Raw genomic sequence first — 17688 nt, forward strand, 5'->3', positions numbered from 1 at the left:
TTAGATTTTATAGAGCCCTGCTTAATGGACTTTGGATGCAACAGATAAATGTTGAGTTCAGGCTTTGCCGCCAATAGCGGAAAAAATCCAATGTATCTGAAATAATCCAAGCCATTGACGTAATTTACTTAACTTGCATCATTTAACATCCCTGATGTAATGCCTAATTGACATCATTTGTGTTATTGTGAGAGTCACATGAATAGGCAGCATACCAAAGAGGGCAAATAGTTGCAAACTAACCCACATTATATATAATTACACCCATTACACTTAACAGACATTAAAATTCAACATCGCCCTTTCCCTGCAAATGGCCCATTAGATTGAGCTTCGACCGTAGTTGAATAATGACTACATCTAACATCAGAAATGGAAAACGTGGCATATTAAGTTATAAGAAGGTGGATTCCGATTGAATGTTACAAAGAAAAGCTCCCCAACCGTAAATTCAGTTGGAAGCTTTTACTTATTTGTTTGTTTGTTTATTTATTTATTGGTATTTATTTATCTTCTATCCATCCATCCATCCATCCATCCATCTTACCCAGTTTATAAGCCTCCCTTATCAACTAGGAATCTGGATGGCATGCCACCTAATGTATATGCACAATTAAAACTAAATTATGAAGTCCAAACAAATTAAAATTAAACCTAAATGAAGCACTTGCAGAAGGAGCGGCAGAATGTGAGGAGTTAAAGAGATATCAGCCCAGAATCCCTTCGTAGCCACAAGCGAACTAAGAGCCAACCTCCCTTGAATTCAGTGGACATTTATCTAACTCCAAGCAGGTGCTAACCATTAGTTGGAATGAGTGCTGTGCATAAGCTATGTAGCATTTGGATCTGGTCTTTTGCACCTGACAGTACTACAACCAGGGGTGAAATCTACTTACTTTCCCTACCGGTTTGGAAGTGCACGTGCACGTCACATGCGATTTTGGACCCTCTGCGCATGTGCAAAGCTTTCTGCGTATGCACAGAGGGTAAAAAACAGGTTACTTCCTGGTTAAAACCAGAAAGTAACAACATCTGGGTGGGTGGGTGGAGCTTCGCGCCACCGCCGCTACTAGTTTGCCTGAACCGGTGCGATCCGGTAGCATTTCACCTCTGACTACAACTAGCAAGAGGGTCAAATGCTCATTAGAATAACATGGTTTTAAATTGCATCTTAAGTGCATAGAGGGAGAGGGCTATCTTCATTTTAGGAATAAGGTGTTCCAAAAAGTAAGGAATGCCATTGAAAGATATTCAGACAAAGAGAGGGCAGTCATTTGCCAGGGAAGATCTAATTTGAATTCCTGCATTAGGCAAGTATTAGACTCATAACTTTCCTGTTTTGGGATTCTAATGTTGACTAATGTAATTCACCGATCCCAGAACCACACCCAAAACCTGTTCCCCAGGTGTCATATTTAATTTGACCAAAAGGGAAGCATTAAATACATAGGGAGGAATCATCTTGCTGTAATTCACTGCAGACTACATTTGAAATGAAATCAGATCAAAATGTTGTTTTGTTCAGACTAGTCCAGACCTTGGCAGGTCATTTGTTGATCAAATGGGACCCTTCGACCTTCTCCAGATTGTTCTTCTGCAACGGCAGAGAAAGTACTTGGTGGAATTTTCGGTAAAAAGGGGGGAAAACACGATTCTTCACCGCATGCTCACAGTTTAGTGTTTTTTTTTAAATTTTATATTTTAATTTTGTACTTTATAGTTCACTTTTCTCAGGCTTTTCTACGGGTAGATCAACGAAATAAGAAAGACATCAAGTTTAGCCAGTAGTAGTTTCAAAGATTGTGGATCCATTTTGACCAGGACACTAATGGCTAGGCTACATGAGATTCTAATATTATAGTTAGGCTATAAAATTGAAAGATTAAACCCAAAAGACAAGAAGATTGCACTTTCAGCTTACACCATCATTTAGTAAGAATTTCCCACACTACCACTATCAGAGGCTACTATGCCCTTTCAAGGTTAATAAATGGGAAGAAATAAAAAATAAATAATAGTAACAGCAGTGGCTTTGCATATGGAGTTGTTTCTGTATAAGTGGTGCAGAGGAACAAGTTAACACATGTAAGCTATTAATGTTATATTCCCTAAAAAGTTGCTCATTATATTTTAAAAATTGCCATTTATTGCATGAATGTATGATTCATGTCTTATTTTGATAGAAAAAGTTAGGAGAAACATAAACCAATATAGGAGAAGGACAGCGGAGCCTGGTGATGGTGTCAAGAGAAGAATAAGCCTAGAATCAGTATGTTCCCACAAGCAACCCAAGACCAGTCCCCCTTGGATTCCACGGAACTCTTATCTAGCACCAGTTTAGTGCTGAGCATTAGTTCTCTAGATTCTTGTGCATAGGCATGAGCAATAAATCAGCTTGACTGGGACGTAGCATGTGGCCTTGATTCTTTGCGCCTGACAACAAGTAATTTGTTCTGCTCTTTAACGCCATTGCACAATTTTGTGCAGGATGATCCAACCAACCCTTCTCTCTGCAAAATTAATGATAGCAGGGTTGTCAAACTTCATTTCATTGAGAGGCACATCAGAATTGTGTTTGACCTCAGGGGTCTGGGGGACTGTGGCCAGCTCGACGTCACTCCTGTTAGAGGAGGAGTACTTAGATCATCAGATCTAAGTACACTGCCCTCCCGAGCTCCACTTTCACTGGTAGTGGGTTGCAATCTAAGTACTCTGCAGGACAGATCCAGGCCCCGGGCCTTCAGTTTGACACCCCTGGCCTACAGGTTTGCTAAAATTTTGTGTGAGAGCCTCAAGATAGCTTGAGATTAGCCTACCTATCGGTATGCAATGTGTAATTTTAAGAGGAGTGTGCTTTTAAGATGTTTACCAATTATTCAAAGTACGGTCATGCAAGACCTCAAGTCCATTCTTTTTACTCTTGCCCAAATGATCCATTTCCATTGCCTTACTGAGTATAGCAGATAAACAACCACAATCAGCACACAGTGTCTGCTGTAAGGCAGGGAAAGAATGTAGTCCCTTAAGAGCACTTACACAATCTCTCTTTCTCTCAAATTTAATAGTAGAAACGTCCGTTGGGTTAAATGACAAAGTTCCTTTTGCTTTAAGAATTCTCTTTGAATTTAGTAGGATGCTTGAGTTGCCCCTTTGTGATATATCGCCTAGGGAGATTCCACTCTAGGGTAGTCAAGATTAGATTGTCATATTGGGTCATTGGGAATTGTATCCAAATTGTTTTCACGGGCAAAAATAAGGTCTCGGTAACCAAGTGCTGCGATCACCCAACAGAAGGGACTTTCTCTTTTCAGTAAGCAAGGGAGGGAGAGCAATAACTTCATTCACAGACTACAATATGTGAGCTAATGGAAGTTCAAAACCACACAGATCTTCAGCAACAGTCAACTATAGTATTGTGGAATTATTTAGGTAGCAAAACAGTCGTATATCATACAAAAGAGTAACAGGTTAACAAAGTTGGAAGGAAACTTGGAGGTCTTCTAGTTTAACACTATAGGGGACCCTATACCATTTCAGACAAATATATACAATAATGATGTACCACCAGTTTGCACCCCTATCCTCATACACTCTGGGGGACTCCACTACTTAGAATAATATAATAATAGAAATGGAAGGGACATTGAAGGTCTTCTAGTACAATCCCTGCTCAAGCAGGAAACTGTATGCCATTTTAGATAGATGGTAGTCCAGCCTTTTCTTTAAAACCTCCACTGATGGACCACACACGCTTCTGGAGGCAAGTTGTTCCATTGATTAATTATTCTAGCTGTTAGGAAATTTCTCCTTAGTTCTAGGTTGCTTGATTAGTTTCCATCCTGCCTTCAAGTGCTTTGGAGAATAGGTTGACCCCCTCTTCTTTGTGGCAGCCACTGAGATATTGGAAGACTGCTATCATGTCACCCTTTGGCCGCTTTTTCCTTAAACTAGACTAGGGGTCGGCAACCTTAAACACTCAAAGAGCCACAAAGGTCCTAACCAGAAGCCTCCCATTCAATTCTGGAACCGACTGGAAATCCAGTTCCCCCACCATAGAGTCTCCTCCTAGTGTGGTGTCATTTTTCCTCTGCCGACCGGAAGTCCAGTTCCCGCACCATAGAGTCTCCTCCTACTGAGATGTCCTTTTTCCTCTACCTGTCCTAACCGAAAGCCCTATCAACTGTGGAGCCGACTGGTGACAGGGAGATGCAGCAGAGGAATGAAAGAGCCACATGTGGCTCCAGAGCCACCGGTTGCTGACCCCTGAACTAGACATACCAAATTCCTGCAACCGTTCTTCATATGCTTGAGCCATCAGTTCCCTAATCATCTTTCTTGCTCTTCTCTGCACTCTTTCTAGAATCTTAACATCCTTTTTCTATCGTGATTCTTTTGTATCTGTGAGACTGGCAAGATTACAGGAAATTTTAAGAAACAGAGATCAAAGAAAAGATACGTTCTGTATCTGCTGGGTCACTAGAAAAGAGAGATATTTTAGATTCTAGTAGCTGGAAAAATCCATCGCTCTTACAATCCTGTCTTTCTAGTGCAGAGGTGTAAGAACTGGAGACCTAGGATTGCTCACAGTTCCCATAAGCTTTGAATAGGACCTTGGTGATTGATCATCAGAAATGTCACATATAGAGTCTTCAGTTGAAATTGTTTTCATTGAATGAAATGATGTAGTCCGTAGTTTGTTCAGTCAATACAGTTCATTTGTGCTTCTTCAGGTTAAAGGGTTGGTCTCCAGGAGATTAAAAAATTTCCAGATATCTTCAGCTAAAAAGTCATACTTCATGATGCAAAGTTTATTCATTTTATTTTAACTGTTTAGTTAGGGGAACGCCATATATATTGGTGATTATTCTCTTTTCTTGTTCTGAACTTTATTCTGAAAAAATGTCATGTTTTGTTTTCCAGTAAAACAATATAGTTCCAACATAAGTCATCAAGACTTTCACTTTGTTGAAGTGAAAAAAACCAGCTTTTCCAAGTTTTCGGGACATGGTTGTTATTAGTTTTCCGTGAGATTCTTTTCCCATATATGTCTTCCCTAATTCAACATTCATTCAGGGTATGTTGAGAGCCATCTGTATAGCCAGCGGTGGAATATTCTCAAGAGATGCTTGAAATCTGTTTGAAATTTGAGATCTGTTGAAACAGATGTTTCCTTGCCTCACTAGTTTGCATAGAAGTGTAAATTTTTTGGAAATTTTGATGCAATGCAGAAGGAAAGGGAGGGTCCTTTCTTCCCCATATGGATTTGGGGATGTTGGAAGAACCATCCATCTGGATCAGTTCCAATCTGGGAGAAAGGCACTGGAGACAAAATGGAGGCTGGAGGCTGATTGGAAAGAGGGTCCATTTATTGATGAACAGCTGGTGCAGCTGACCACATGGAGTTGAGAATGGGGGGTATTTATACCTTTCCTTGGGCTTTGCGCTTGAGCTTCCTGTTCCTGTGCAAGAACATGTATTCTATTAGCTGTTGTCAGACTCCCATGGTGCCATGTACAAATCCTAGGAGTTTGTCTGAGCTAAGTTTGGTTGAAGCTTGGGCTGCTGGTGCAATGTCTTTAGGAGATTATGCAACGTGTTGAGCTCTGCTGCTACATGGTAGTGGGTTAATCCTATTATGTCCTGGAGGGTCATGTCTTAATCCCATCACCCTGGGGAGCTGAAGGTCTTTTGTTTTGTAGATAAACTGGCCCAGTCTTTCTCAATGGGCACAAAATATCTGCTGGGGGCTATGAAGAAAGGTAAGGGTTGCTTTCTAAGAGCATGTTTCTCCATTTCTCATCCAGGGAAATATAATATTCTTCCTTTTATAATATTACTCAAAATATTTCATTCTTCTAGGAGAAGAGTGGGTGCTCCTTTCCTTTCTACAAGGAAAATTAATATATAATATTTAATTTGTAGCACACTTTAGCTTTCATATATAAAAGTCTCTATAAAATATGATCAATAAATAAATGGATGGCCAAGCATGTTTCATATATAAAAATGAAAAGTTGGGTTCTTTCAGATAGTTAAGGCACAGTTTGCTGAATATTTAACCATTACTACAAATTGCACAATAAAATACTGAATTCTGAAGGAAGTCATGTACTTCAATTTTAACAGGTTTAGGAGAAGACAGAAAGTTTGTACTCTGAAAACAAAAGAAACAATCAGTATTGCAGTAAAAGAAAAAGTTATATAGTCTATTTGCCTTCCACAGTATTATAAATACACAAAAACATATTAGAAAAAACTGAAAGGGGTGGACTAAGGCTTAGAATATGTGCTTTGCAATGTAAAATCTTTAATACTGTAAGCTCCATTTTGTGATTTTGAATTATTATCGCTAATCAACAGTTTCAGCCTCTTTTGATTGGTTGCATATTTTTTTTATCATTTTCATTAATTTTCAGAACATTGCAAGCTTCTCTGTCTTCTACATTTGATTTGGTGTATTTTCAAAAACAGTTCAATTTCTATGAATCCGTTCAAAATGAAAATATCCTTTGGAAATGGGAAAATATAAATATTGATGTTTCCAAAATTTCAGAAAAAGAATAGCTATGGTACTTTAGGAGAGCCATTAAAGACAAGTGTTTTTGAGAAAGCTCAAAACCTTATCTTACTTAGATCCTGTAGCTTGGGCTGTTCTCGGAAACTTTTGATCTCAGTGATCGTCATTTGTTTCTTAGTAGTTTTTGTTATTATTTATCTCTGTTGTTATTATCTCCTATTGTGTATTTCACACTTCTACCATAAAATTTAAAAAGTCAAATAAATGTTAGCTGTTCAAACCTCTGGACTGTAGTGATAGATAAACTCCAGTACAGAAGCACTAAGTACAAGTTTTAAAATACACTCGATGTGTTTTAAATTCACATTTAAACATGCCCAAGTTCTATACTTTTAACTGAGAATGCACAATATTATGCTTAAAAACTCTGCTAAGCTTCCCTGGATGTCATTAATTTTTAATCATTTTGTAGCATTCTTAAAAGCTACCACAAAACGCGATGAGGGAGCCTCACAGTTGTATCATATGTTACCAGTAAAGCTGGAAGAATAAATTTGACCACCACTCTCCCTTAAAAAGTAACTACGATGAACCAGTAAATACTTTCTCTCCACTTAGAACCAGTTGAGAGAAAATATTTGAAACATTTCAAGTTCATTCTGGTATAAATAAAGACTTCTGGTGCCATTTGTGGTCCAGAAAAATCTCTTCTCCCCTTGTGTTATTTATAGCTCTCTTTTAATCTCTTTTATTATTATTTTCTTAGTTGTATTATATTGTTTTATCTTTGTTTACTTGACTCTGTTATTGTACACCACCCAGAATCATATATGTGAGATAGGCAGCTGTATAAATTTAATAAATAAAACAAAAAAGAAAAATGTCACAAACTGGTTCTCACAATAAAGCATCTGTAGAAAAGAATACTGCTGCTAAAAATGAGCTGGGAAGGTGTCTTCTAGGATGAATACGCATATTTTAAAAGTAGAGAAAACAGATATTTTTATTTATTTACAATTACAGTCAGTGGTGGGATTCAAAAATTTTTTTACTACCGGTTCTGAGGGCATGGCTTGGTGGGCGTAGCTTGATGGACGTGGCAGGGGAAGGAAACTGTAAAATCTCCATTCCCTCCCCACTCTAGGGGAAGGTTACTGCCACACCCACCAAGCCTCGCCCACCAAGCCACACCACGCCCACCAAGCCACGCCTACAGAACAGGTAGTAAAATAAAATTGAATTTCATCACTGGTAGGAATGCCTCACAATGCACCCAGGAATGTTTCAGCAACAGCTCATATACATCCCCTTGTCCTTTCCAGTTTTTGAATCCTCACCTGGACAATTTCTTTACCGAGTTTTTGTTGTTTTTCTTCTCATTCTTTAACCATACAATGGTTTTGCTTATCAACTTAGTTGTTCTTTTCATATTCATAGTTTCTCAGAAATAATCCCCATTGAGGTCACTGAAATTCCCAGGTAAACATGCCTGGGATTACCAATTGTTATTTTGGTAAACTACCAGCCAGACTAGAAGGAGGAATTAAGCAGGGACCTAGCCTGGAGTTCTTGCACAGCCACAAGAGGCATAAGCCTCAGCTCTCCCAGGATCCATGAAATCTGATCTGGTCATTCCCAGGGAAAAGCAAGTAGTCTGGGGAGATTCTTGTAACGTAGGCAGAAGGCAATCAAGTTGCTAACTAAAGCTATTCATGAATGACTCTAGTTGCTTGTGCCTGACATGTTATTATTTATTTTTGGCCTAGCAGGTGAACTTTTTCCCCTTTCCCTTTGTTTTCCTGTTAGGTTGAAAGGATTGTAGACAAAAGGAAGAATAAAAAGGGCAAATGGGAATATCTCATACGGTGGAAAGGTTATGGAAGCAATGAAGACACGTGGGAACCAGAACATCACTTATTGCACTGCGAGGAATTCATTGATGAATTCAATGGACTGCATGTCACGAGGGAAAAGCGAACGAAACACGGGAAACAAGCCAACGTGCCCAAATTTTTACGAGAAAGCCGGGGGTCATCCCTGGACAAAATAACCCACAGACCCTCAGACTCTGGGAAAAGCAAAGGACTCTCCCATAAAAGGAAGCGTATGACCCCCACTTTTCCAAAGCCAAAAAAAAGCTACGGCGCGAAAGCTGCCTCTTCCAACGACAGAGCTGCTAAAACCGTATCGTACCGGACTACGCCCAGTGGCTTGCAAATCATGCCTCTGAAAAAGCCACACAACGGCTTGCAGAATGGAGATGCCCCTTTCGAGAAGGATTCCGCTCACTTGGGGAATGGCTCTCAAAAGGCCAACGAGGATCTGAATGAACCTGAAGGAGAAGCCAATTTGCCCGGTGTTCTTGAAGTGAACAATGAGGGGCCCATCATGAATGGTATCGGTATGTGGATTATCTTTATTTGAAGCCATCTTAATTTTCTAGCTGGGAATAGTATTGCAATAATAATGTAATACTTTAATTGATTGATTGATTGATTGTGTGCCATCAAGTCATTGACGATTCTTAGCAACCGTATAGATATTTTTTTTCCAGAGCAACCTGTCCCTAACTTGGTCTTTCAAGTCTTCCAACAATGCATCCCTCACCATTGTGGCTAAGTCTATCCACCTTACTGCTGGTTGTCCTGTTCTTTTTCCTTCCACTTTTCTCATAGACCGATTTGGCCTATTGCGCAGCAGGTTAGAAACCAGGAGACTGTGAGTTCTAGTCCCACCTTAGGTATGAAAAATCCAGCTGGGTGATCTCGATCTCAGTTCCCAACTCACCTCAGAGAAAGATTGTTGTGTGGGGAAAATAGAGGGAAGAAAGAATATTATATAGGTTCATTGCCTTGAGTTATTTACAAAAATAATAAAGAGAGGATAAAATCAAACATAGAAAGAAGATGAATAAAGATTAGATCCTCCTCTAAAGGGCTTTGCATGGATGGATGCGTGGATGGATGCGTGGATGCATGGATAATCAATTAGAGAGTGAATGGCTAGAACTTTTTCATGATGATTTGTCCTTAGCCACTGAGGTTCAGAGTAGTTATGATGTCATGGAATTGGCTGAGTCTCCCATTTTCATTGGTTTTGCTGATTTAAGTAAGGCACTGGTGTTCTAAAGCCAAGTGCATCTTATTTCTTTAGTGACCTGCTAAAAATTATGGGAAAATAGACTGCTGGTTTTGGATAATTGACCAGAAAAAGTCAGTAGTGTTTTCTCTTGCGCTTGGGATCCATTAAGAACTCATGGGTGTGAATTTCTGTTTCAGTTCTACTGTTTCATTTTGAGACTGAGCGGTTTTCTTTGCCATGAATCTCATGGATTCTTCTCAGCTTTTAAAACTCAGGAATTGGCTTGGTCTGTAATAGGTCAGGAGGAATAGCTGATAGTTCCCCATCAGGGATTAAGGAGGGCAGAAACCATGATGTGTCTCTGAAACACTCTTGCAAGTAAAATCAAACTGCTCCCCTGCCTGGTTGCATTTAGGAGAGTGCAAAAATGGAGCTCTTTTGGAAAGTGTCTTTAGTTCAAAATTAGCATGTGTTTTTATTTAATTAATGTGTTTGATTCCTTTATGATGTGTTAATTTTAGATGTTTTTAATTAGAAGAACTATAAACGGATTAGGTTTTCTTGTACAGTATCTTGTAAACTGTTGAGAGCCATTCTTGATTGGAGAAGAATATGCATGCAATTAATTAAACTGTGGGAACTGGTTGACTATTCTTTTTACTTACGCTACCCAATATCCAAGTCTTGTTATGTTTGTCTTTTTTAACTTAGTTGATCTAATCTATGCCAAACCGTTTTTAAAATTCAGAATGTTATTCTTTGTGCCTTTTAAATCAACATTAAATGAGTAAAAAAAATCAACATGGGTGAAAAAAAAAAGATGGTAAAGAGAAAACGGATGAAAAAATAAGAAAGGGTCAGCAGTCAACTGTCCAATGATGGCAGAATCCCAACACAGATGAATTATTGTTTCATTGTGAGCATAATAGTTTGTGAAACATCCGACCAAATAGCTTTATGCCTGTTCGCATATTGGTGTAGGTTGTCAGTTCATTGAGTGACAAGGCAAGAAGTGTTTCAGCTCCCTGCTGTATCAGCAGCATGGATTTTCCTTTCGAGTGTTGCAAAATGAGCCACTAGTATGTATTAAAAAGACGTTCATCTCTAGGAGCTAAATAGAACATGTAAAACCGTGCTTCCTAAATCACTATGGAAAGTTTTTGGCAGATATGTCTAGACAAGATGTGATAAAAGTTCTCCTGAAGGAGGCAGAGTTGCATTATTGAACATGTTCTGTTCTTGCCATACCACCAAGTTCTATTATATATAAGGCCTTCAGCTTCCGTTATCTCAACCATCATGGTTAACGAGAAAGGAACAAAGAAATCATAGTCACACGTATCAGAATATCATCCGCCCTGTTACTTAGCTGTGGTCCAGTTTCTCATCACAAATGTGTGAACAGTGTTGCGTGGGACATTCTTTTTCGACCTAAATGCAGATAATGTTGAAGCTTGAAATCCCATAGATGAGAGAAAGTGTTGCTTCGGGATGAATCTACTTCATATCTGGCACATAATTAAGATCATTGTCTGCATCCATCCAGGTTATATAATTTTGCTTGGACTTGGTCTGCAGCAACATGTCCTTGAATGGAGCTTCAGAGCCAATGTGAGAAGACCAGTTGGGATGGAGTTGTTGCTCTCTGAATTTGATAATGGTAATTCCACAAACATCTGGTTGGTCTCTTTGAATGCTAGATAAAATTGACTTTTGGGGTGATGAGCTCTTTCAGAGTGGTCAATGCACGGTGTCAGTTGAGTAGTCAAGGGCAGATGGGTCTAAATCAGAAGATTAGGTCAGAGAAATAGCAGTGACTTGAGGCTCATAAAGCCAAAACCATGCTAAGCATATGACCATTATTATATTGAGGATCATCTGGGAAGATCTGATGCTGTACATTAAGTTCTGCAGTGGATATAAGAAGAGAGGTAAACGAGTAAGGCTGGAGTAGAAAATCAAATGACTTGTGATTTGTATACTTCTCACCATTAAGAGGGCTCTCACAAGCTCTCCAAATTGTTCCACAACACTATTGACATTGAAGCTTAGATCTTTTCCAGCTACTATATCTACGCTTATCTTTGGGCCAATTACTGGATTTCCAATATATTGTACTAATTATTTTGATATTATAATGTATCCATTTCATGATGAGTTAGTACAGTGATGGCAAACTTTTTTGCCACCAAGTGCCCAAAACTGGAACGCATGCATGTGTGCCGGAAACCCAAAGACCAACTGGCTAGCACGCATGTGCGCGCCGGCCAGCTGGTCTTTGAGTTTCCGGCACGCATATGTGCACTGGCCAACTGGTCTTCGGGTTTCTGGCAATCCGGCACGCATGAAGACCAGCTGGCCGGCATGCATACGGGCGCCAGAAACCAGAAGAGCAACTGGCGACATTGTGTGTGCCCATAGAGAAGGCTCTGTGTGCCACCTCTGGGACGTGTGCCCTAAGTTCGCCATCATTGAGTTAGTATATAAATCCAGTTAATACCTAGATCATGCAATTATGATTATGATGAAATTGTTAATAGTTGAATCCACCCTTAAATCATACTTAGCAGGGACTTATTGAAACTATTAATATTTAACACAATTATGAGTAGCAAGTCCCATTGGTTTCGTTGGTTCCACTCTTTAAGTATGATCATTTTTGTTTGCCAACCGTCCAATTAAAACCCACTGGTTCTCCTTTCATTTTCCAGCTGTTGGGCACTATGCAACTTGAAACATCAAGGAAGTTTGCTATTTTTAGATGGCTTTTGAGCCCGTTAACTGACAAAAAGCTTTCCAGCATGTATTCAGATGAAAATGTCCTCTCTTCTTCACATTCCTACTCTATTTGTTCCTTCAAAGCTTTCTGCTTTGCTGCTCTCATTCAAGTCAGTTCACTCCTGCTGGTAGCCACAAAAGGAAGCTGAATTCTTTTATGATCATTTTTATCCCAACTTCTCTGAGGCAGACATTTTCCTCATGAGGTAAGATGCCAGTCTGCATAGCTTGCTTTGGCCAACCATGCAGTCGTGTGTACAAGAGCACAGCCAAAAGGAGAAAGACAAGTCAGCAAAATATAAGAGGCAAAGAAGAACAAAAGCACCAGACCACCAATAGAAATAAGGGAGGGGAGATTTAACATACAAATTAATTAAAGGTAAAGGTAAAGGTTCCCCTCACGCATATGTGCTAGTCGTTGCCGACTCTAGGGGGCGGTGCTCATCTCCATTTCAAAGCCGAAGAGCCAGCGCTTCCGAAGACGTCTCCATGGTCATGTGGTCAGCATGACTCAAAGCCAAAGGCGCACAGAACGCTGTTCCCTTCCCACCAAAGGTGGTCCCTATTTTTTCTACTTGCATTTTTACGTGCTTTCGAACTGCTAGGTTGGCAGAAGCTGGGACAAGTAACGGGAGCTCACCCCCTTACGCGGCGGCACTAGGGATTTGAACCGCTGAACTGCCGACCTTTCAATCGACAAGCTCAGCATCTTAGCCCCTGAGCCACCGTGTCCCTACACATATTAATTAGCTTAATTCATTAACATCATTGAGTTAGTATATAAATAAATAAATAAATAAATAAATAAATAAATAAATAAATAAATAAACAACCGTGCTAATTTTTTACCTGGTTTTTTTAAAAAAAGCCACTTAAGGGTTGGGGTGAGCAGTGAAATCAACTAAAACCTTGTGAAAGAGTGCAGAGAAGAGTGACAAAGATGATTGAGAAGCTGAAGGCTAAAACATATGAAGAATGTTTGCTGGAATTGGGTATATCTAGTTTAGTGAAAAAAACTAGGGGTGACGTGATAGCAGACGTCCAATATTTGAGAGGCTACTACAAAGAAGAGGGGGTCAACCTATTTTCCAAAGCACCAGAAGGCAAGATAAGAAGCAATGGATGGAAACTGAACAAAGAGAGAAGCAACCTAGAACTAAGGAGAAATTTCCTGACAGTTAGAACTATTAACCAGTGGAACAGCTTGCCTGCAGAAGTTGTGGGTGCTCCAACGCTGGAGGCTTTTAAGAAGGGAAGTAAGTGTAGGAGAGAAGGTTAGAGGGAGGGAGTAGGGTAGAGGAGGAGAAGGGAAAGGGAAGTAGAGAAGGAGGAGGAGAAGAGTGGAAGAAAATAGGTAAGAAGAAAGGAGGGAGGGAGAGGAGTGTAAGGAGAAAAAGAGATTGCTGTGAAAAGGAAAGGGAGGAAAGACAACCCCGAAAATATTTTAAGTATAAAAATTAAAACAGTTAAATACAAGGGAATGAATGTGAATAAAAATGGAGAAATTAGAAAAGGAAGGGTGAAAATAGATGGGACTCAATAAAATATGCAAAGAAATATTAGGAAAGGAATAAAAAACTATGGGGGGGGAAAGGAATATTTTGGCTAAAATTGTAATTAAGAAAATATTTGAATATTTTGAATTGTTTATGATAAGAAAATGTCAATACTCTGTTCATGAATTATGGTTGTGTGGAAGGGGGGGAAATTAAAAAACAATAAAAACTTGTACAAAAAAAAAGAAGAAAGGACTGGACAACCATTTGCCTAAAATGGTACGGGATCTCCTCTTTGAGCAGGGGGTTGGACTAGAAGACCTCCAAGGTCCCTTCCAACTCTGCCCGTCTGTTATTCTGAAAATAATTCAGTAATTTGAGGCTAAATGTTTGCTTTAATTGGCCTTCCTGCCAATCTTTGATTACTTTCTGATTTCGAAGGGCAAATTTTGCAGGACGTTTCTTATCCAAACAAAGGATCCCTTACAAAAATATTGACCCTGGCAGTTCAGAAGTAAAAATAGCAATGGATGGGCACACGGTGGCTTAATATTTTTTAACACGGTTGCTTTAACTCCTCGGTCCTTTCATTGGAAGAACATTTTAAGATAGCATCTTCTGAATCAAATGAAGTGCAGGGCAAATATCCAAGCTAATGAAAATCACTCTAGAATCACCTTCCTAAAATTTCACTCACTAGCTCATTTATTCTTAAAATCCACTTGCCCCTGCAGCTCGTTATAAAAAATTTAAATTTCATGCATAAGGCAATGTCCTTGCGACTTGTCAAGGATTTTACTGATCCTTTACATCTCCAAGCTAATTTGTCCGAGTTCCTCCTGCTGACTGCTCTGCAGCTATTCATTATAATTGGTGGCCTTTGGATGGGGATTGAATGAATGAGCTGTTTGTGGTGGCAGCAGCCATTCTTAAGTTCTGAAGAACCCCAAAATATCTCTGCACCAAATTCTCTGGAAGGGAATCATCACTTTGATGTTTTCAAATGAATTTCACACCTTTCCTGGAATAAAAGCACTACTCTCTGCAAAAAATAAATAAATCTTCTTTGCCCATTCAAAACACGGTTAATAATAATGAGAATCCCTGGTCTTCTCAATCTTCTGTGATGCGTTCCTTCTTTCTAAATATTGTTTATTACTTTAGGAAATCTTGATGTAGCTCCACATCTGCTGATGGACCCTTTTGTGCCCAGATGCTACTGCTGTCTTAGCAATATCAGAATTTGCCTTGGTTCCAAGCAGTGGTGAAATCCAATTTTTTTTACTCCCGGTTCTGTAGGCGTGGCTTGGTGACCATGGTGTGGCTTGGTGGACGTGGCAGGGGAAGGATACTGCAAAATCTCCATTCCCTCCCCACTCCTGGAGGAAGGATATTGCAAAATCCCCATTCCCTCCCCACTCCTGGGGGAAGGATATTGCAAAATCCCCATTCCCTCCCCACTCCTGGGGGAAGGATATTGCAAAATCTCCATTCTCTCCCCACTCCTGGAGGAAGGATATTGCAAAATCTCCATTCCCACCCCACTCCAGGGGAAGGATACTGCAAAATCCCCATTCCCTCACCACTCCTGGGGGAAGGATATTGCAAAATCTCCATTCCCACCCCACTCTGGGGCCAGCCAGAGGTGATATTTGCTGGTTCTCCAAACTACTCAAAATTTCCGCTACCAGTTCTCCAGAACCTGTCAGAACCTGCTGGATTTCACCCCTGGTTCCAAGTTTCAGAAATAGGAAGAAGGATAAAAAAAGGAGGAGATTTTGCTCTCAGCGAGAGATGTAGTGGAGAAGTAGAGGAAGAGGTGGGTAAAGCAAAGAGGAGTACGATTGTCACCCTTTGCAAGCCAAGGCCTTTACACTTTTAAAATTCAGTCACACCAGAATTAAAAAGTGTCGTTCCCGCTGCAAATGAGCTCAGTTTGCAATCATGTGAGGGATTTTCTGGTTGTCTCCCAGTCTATGCTGGCCCAGAGTTTGATAATGTCCAGGACATCTGTTGTGGTTTCTTTGACTCCCAACTATTTTCTGTCCTCTTCTACCAGCATGCCCGGTCTTCTGCTAACTTCTTTCAGAAAATAGAAAGTGGTTGTTTTCTTCAGTCTTTTAATGTTGTTGTTGTTGCTTTTTCTTTTAATCCTCACTTTTTCCAGAAGTTTAACGCTCTCCACAATTTGTAAACAAATACCTGTTCTATTTCATACCCCTTTCCCCCCCAAAATAAGACCCTGTCTTATATTTTTTTGCCACCAAAACAAAGGTATCAGGTCTTATTTTTTTGGGGGGGGGGAATGTCATCCACTGACTAACCTCACTTTTGCACTATCAGAGGCCTTCAGGAACATCTTAATCTGGCGAGGCCAGCAAGACTTTCCTGATGGCCTCTCTGTTCTGTTCTGATAGCTCTGTAATTGGCTAGAGGGACCTTCAGGAAAGCCTTGGCAGCTGCAGAAGAAATGGGCCACGGTGTGCGAGGCCTGGCTGCAACTGTCCAAAGGTAAGCGGTAGGGCAGCTCCACCACCACCCATCCCCACCCTAGCTTAATTTTTATCTGCGCACCCTGGAGTGGGTGGGGTCTTAATTAGGGCTTATTTTGGGGGGTAGGACTTATATTGGGCACATGCATAAAAATCAAGCTAAGACTATTTTTCGGAGTATAAGACGCACCTTAGTTTTTGGGGAGGAAAATAAGAAAAAAGCTGATTGGCAGGTGGGTTCGGCCTCCCGGAATACCCCTAATCAGCTGTTCCCAGAGGTGAATTTTAGGAACAGGTTCCTTGGTTGTGAGCTCTGTGCCTTGCTTTTTTTTTTTTTCCTGCCTTTGAAAGCCAAAACAGAACTTCAGAAAAAAAGCCTCTGAAGCTCTGTTTGGGAGTTTCTTTTCTGAAGCTCTGTTTGGGAACTTCTTTTCTGAAGCTCTATTTGGGTGCTTCTTTTCTGAAGCTCTGTTTGGGGGCTTCTTTTCTGAAGCTCTATTTGGGAGCTTCTTTTCTGAAGTTCTATTTGGGGGCTTCTTTTCTGAAGCTCTGTTTGGGGGCTTCTTTTCTGAAGCTCTATTGAGGGGCTTCTTTTCTGAAACTTCTTTCAGCCTCTGAAACCTCCGTTTGAGAAGCTGGGTGGGGCTACATTCGGAGTATAAAACGCACCCAGATTTTCACCCTTTTGGGGGGGGGGAAGGTGCATCTTATACTCAAAAAAATACGGTAACTTTCTGAGTAGGTTGTATTTTGGGGGAAACACAATATTTAAAAAAAAAAAAAAAAAAAAAAAAAAAAAAAAAAAAAAAAAAAAAAAAAAAAAAAAAAAAAAAAAAAAAAAAAAAAAAAAAAAAAAAAAAAAAAAAAAAAAAAAAAAAAAAAAAAAAAAAAAAAAAAAAAAAAAAAAAAAAAAAAAAAAAAAAAAAAAAAAAAAAAAAAAAAAAAAAAAAAAAAAAAAAAAAAAAAAAAAAAAAAAAAAAAAAAAAAAAAAAAAAAAAAAAAAAAAAAAAAAATAAAAATAAAATGGTGATCAGAGTGTTGATTTAAGAAAGTTATAAATGGGCTTCCGGTGGTTTCGTTTTCACCGGGAGGACGCCTGGAATGGCGTCCCGAACTGAGATTCTGTAAAAGCTGGTGAAACAGCTGTTAGCCAGCTTCAAAGCTTTTCTCTGGGTGAAAGAGATTAGCAAGAGCGGCTGGATAGCAGAAGATTGCCCCAGGGGCTCTGCTTTCTTATGCAGAGTCTCGGAGGGGTGCCTGCATAACCCAGCCCTACTCCAGACTCGGCTCGATCCTGTTAATTAAGCAGGACAAGAGGAAAACG

General features: G+C 39.7%; 1 protein-coding gene across 1 annotated transcript in view; it reads left to right on the forward strand.

Annotated features, from left to right (window-relative positions):
* Positions 1 to 17688, forward strand: part of CDYL2 (chromodomain Y like 2) — a 99559-nt gene that overhangs the window by 32400 nt on the left and 49471 nt on the right. The window contains exon 2 of the mRNA XM_058155263.1: positions 8324 to 8918. Coding sequence (XP_058011246.1) covers positions 8324 to 8918 — 595 coding nt within the window. The remainder of the gene's footprint in view (positions 1 to 8323; positions 8919 to 17688) is intronic.

Source organism: Ahaetulla prasina, chromosome 12, assembly GCF_028640845.1.
Source record: "Ahaetulla prasina isolate Xishuangbanna chromosome 12, ASM2864084v1, whole genome shotgun sequence".
Taxonomy (NCBI): domain Eukaryota; kingdom Metazoa; phylum Chordata; class Lepidosauria; order Squamata; family Colubridae; genus Ahaetulla; species Ahaetulla prasina.